We start from the raw sequence: 3,747 nt of genomic DNA, 5'->3' as shown, positions 1-3,747 counted from the left end.
CTCTCTCTCTCTCTCTCTCTCTCTCTCTCTCTCTCTCTCTCTCTCTCAGGTTGTGGAAATATCTGGTAATGCATTGTAAAAATAGCCTGTGTTTAAAGGTGTGTACACAATTTCACAGAGGGAACCGTCTCCAACACACACTTCAGTAGAGGTGTTCGAGTTTTTAGATTGACCATATGTCATGCACTGGAAATAAGTTGGGATTAACCATTACTGCCTGTGATGTATGCGTCTGTCACAAAAGCAGACAATAAAATCAATATTCAAAAAGCTGAGCCTGAATGGGGGGGGGGGGCCCTTCACAGCTCAGGCCGAGGGACCAGAAGAAGAGGCTGGAAAAACAGGAAAACACTTTCTGTTTCATGCTCTCTTTTGGGGATTTCACCACTGTTTGTGGCAGAGGTATAAGCCGACACCGTTCACTCTCAGGCTTGTTCTTCAAACACATTTCCCTCGATCCATCACCAAAGCCTGGCGTCAATTAGAAATTACAGCCCCACCGAGTTCAAAGTCTTTCTGTCACAACCTTGATTAAGTCTGCTTAACCTCACATTTCCACCGCCCTGCTTAACATTCTACAGCTGTTTTATTCGGCTTTGGTCATTACTGCACCAACTTCAAAGGCTCCTCTTTTCCCCCCCCGTCATTTGAAAATGCATGTCAATCACACACACATCGCCCAGGGACATCAAATGGATTCAGGCAAACATGCGATTCCCTCTCAGAACAGTTCACGTCTGGTCAACTTAACGACAACATGGAGACACGACTGTCAGGGGGAGATATGTGGGGAGCTGAAAAAGAGACTGTGGCATTGAATTTCTCTGAAAATGTGTAATTATTTACTTTGGTTAAGGCCCTTTTATTCTGAAGAGAAAAAGCAAGTTAAATACAAATGAGTGCCTAACTTTAAACTCTGTGCTTATTATTACAGATGCTCGTCTGAAACGCACTTTAAAACGTTTTATTTAATACTACGCAAGTTTGTGGTACCATACAGTGATTTTAGCCTTCTAATGTTTAGGTGTATGTAACGTTGCTGCTGCATCCTGCCCCTTAAACATTTACGGCAGATTTACAACACTTCCTTTTCCTAAGAGATAAACACAGAGGTCAGGTCAAGAGCTTGAAGTGACCATTAGAGGTAACCTCCCCACTTCACCCTGCAGTGTTTTTGGGGGGCTATTCCTGTAGGAGATGCCTCTCTGTGATCTCGCTACGCCCCAGCACCCCTCCTCCCCTCCTCCCTTGTTCCCTCCCCCTTGGGTATTAATCGCAAAGTATTTATCCCGCTTGAGAACTTTTCTTTCAATTTGTCTTTTCTTTGCTCCTCGGCGGGGGCAAAAAGTTATCCTTTGAGGGAGTCCAGCTGCCGGGGCGCATGCGCCTCTCTCTCCCTCTCTCTCTCTCTCTGGCGAGTGATTTACTGATGTTTATCAGGAATGAATAGATCAAAGGCAGTCGCATGACAGGCGATCAATCAAGCATCAAATCAAGGATGGCAATCCCAGAGCGGAACTGAAAATATGCCACTTTTCTTTCTCTTTCTTGCTTTTCTCTCTTTTTTTTTTGACTGCCACCAACACATCAAAATCACGTTAGCCTGTTAAAAAAAAAAAAAAAAAAAGAGATAAGATGATCTTTGTTTGTTTGGAGAACTTGGATGCTGGAAACCTAGTGGAGGATCCGCTTTCAAAGCGTTGGAACTGAAGTGCAGCTGAGCGCATTCATTCCTTCAAGAGGCGCAGAATGGGCATCGAGGCATGGCTGCGTAGAAGAAAGAACGCTGTGCGCCAGTCAAAACACGCCTTAGATTAGGAGAAATAAAAGGTATTGTGGGGGCTGATGAGAGATTCGGATTTGCTCTCTACACCGAATGCTCGCACCGCCTCGAGTCTGCTAGCCCTGTATCGTGTCCTGCATGAGGCACAACAACGGCGGAGTAAACTTGTCCGCATACCGAGCGTGATTCCTGGCTGTTTTGTCGTGACTGTGAGAATAAAGTGCGTGTGTTTCTGTTTGTTTCTGGCGAGCCGGGGCTTACCTGCTGACCGCCGCGGCGCTTGCTGCTTTCTCCTCGGCATGCTGCTGCGAGACTTTCCGCTTGACTTTTCATGCAGAGATCAAAACAGCGGACGAGCTGGAGAGGAAACCCAAAGTGAGGAAAAGCAAAGCCAGCGGCGCTTCCTCGGTTCTTCAGCGGGGATGTTAGAAATAAAGTGTAGATCCCTCGCAGGGGGGCGAAGAAGTCTCTGTTTTGTCGGTGCGAGGCGAGGTTTAATCTCTACTGGTCATTGTTTGTAATCGGTGTGTCCGGTGAGAAAACGAAGAATACAAATCATTTAAAGCACAAAAAAGGGGGGCTCGTCCGTTAACTTCTGCCGATCGCAGAAACTCATCGCGGGCTGGGTCGGTGGAAGAAAAAAAACAAAAACTGGCGGAAAGCTCCGTGCGGATCTCAAGTCTATCGAGGGCGGATATGGACAGCTACCGGAGCTCCTCGCCGCGTTCCCATCAAAAAAAGAGGTTTACACCCCCTCACTGGACTAATTCGTACCTCTGTTCACAGCAAAAAGTGAAGAAAAACCGGAGCTCCCCTTCTGGCGTTTTAACTCACTCGGCGGCGGAGAGCACACTGCGCTGTGGTGTTTCGCTCCGTCCGTCCGTCCGGGTGCCAGCTCCGAGCACCGGTCCACAACCTCCGCTAGTCTTCGGGAGGAAATCAGGAAAAGGGGAGAGGAAAGAGTGACACGTTAGCCGGGCTGTGTGTCAATCAGTCAAGTGTGTGTGTGTGTGTGTGTGTGTGTGCGTGTGCAGCAGCAATCAGCTCACACACCCCGTCTCCTTGAAAACAGCCTCTGGATAAAGAAATACTCACATATACGCGTGTCCGTCCCGATTGTCAACATGGACACTTGACGAATTTCTCAGAAAGTCAACACCAAAACAACGAGCGGGGCCCGCCCTCCGAGCCGCAGACCGTGCGCGTACTGCCGCTATTGTGTCGCGCTTTTGTATTTAGCGTTATTTGTTCTAAAAAGCGCAACGAGCGTCCCCCGGATATTCTCCGCAGTGAAATGTGCGCACGTTTGGTGATGCGCGGTGCGTTCAGACAGCTCTCTCCACACTGACAGACAAGACACATCCAGCTGCCTTTCCGGGCCTCTCCTTTACTCCACCCCTCCACAAGCGTCACCCTGACAGGCAGAGCCCACCTGTCAATCTCAGCCTCTAATTGTTCACTGGGATGGCTTTCAGTCCAACGCCTTTCCGTCTCCGCACGCACATAAATGCGCGCGCGCACAGGATACACAGGAGATTTGTAAACTTGCGCTTTAGCAACAGAATGAGAGCTGCCTTCAAAAAAAGTTGACGTGCAGCCTGTGTGTGTGTGTGTGTGTGTGTGTGTGTGTGTGTGTGTGAGAGAGAAGGATTTCTAAAAATCTAAATCAGATTTGGTTTAATAGTCACTGCTGCTACAGTACCGATATATTATGAGCCGAGGACTGCAATGTTGTCATCGACAACACGAATCCATCGTTTTAATATGCAAATACAAATAAAATCTCCATAAAAAATCGCTAAAAAGCAGCAATAAATCTATTAGACATTGTTGATCCGACACAAGGAGGATACTCTTTCTACAAGCACAGCAGAATCAGGCCTGTCTGATTATTGGGATTATAAACCTGAAACATCAATCACTAATAATTCATGTAAACAGTGGGACTTGGAATCTGTGGCGAC

At 47.5% G+C, this 3,747-nt stretch overlaps 1 protein-coding gene across 2 annotated transcripts in view; it reads right to left on the bottom strand.

Annotated features, from left to right (window-relative positions):
* Positions 1-3,373, bottom strand: part of tshz1 (teashirt zinc finger homeobox 1) — a 30,027-nt gene extending 26,654 nt beyond the window's left edge. The window contains exons 1-2 of one of the 2 annotated variants that reach the window (XM_031866480.1): positions 2,879-3,373; positions 2,045-2,709 (exon numbers count right to left, since the gene is read on the bottom strand). In XM_031866480.1, coding sequence (XP_031722340.1) covers positions 2,045-2,084 — 40 coding nt within the window. In that variant the 5' untranslated portion in view covers positions 2,085-2,709; positions 2,879-3,373. The remainder of the gene's footprint in view (positions 1-2,044; positions 2,710-2,878) is intronic. The other variant, XM_031866481.1, reaches the window with a different exon arrangement.
* Between the last annotated feature and the right edge of the window lie 374 nt (positions 3,374-3,747).

Source organism: Anarrhichthys ocellatus, unplaced genomic scaffold (assembly GCF_004355925.1).
Source record: "Anarrhichthys ocellatus isolate YVR2014 unplaced genomic scaffold, GSC_Weel_1.0 scaffold35, whole genome shotgun sequence".
Lineage (NCBI taxonomy): Eukaryota > Metazoa > Chordata > Actinopteri > Perciformes > Anarhichadidae > Anarrhichthys > Anarrhichthys ocellatus.
This window is presented reverse-complemented; position numbering and strand designations above follow the sequence as displayed.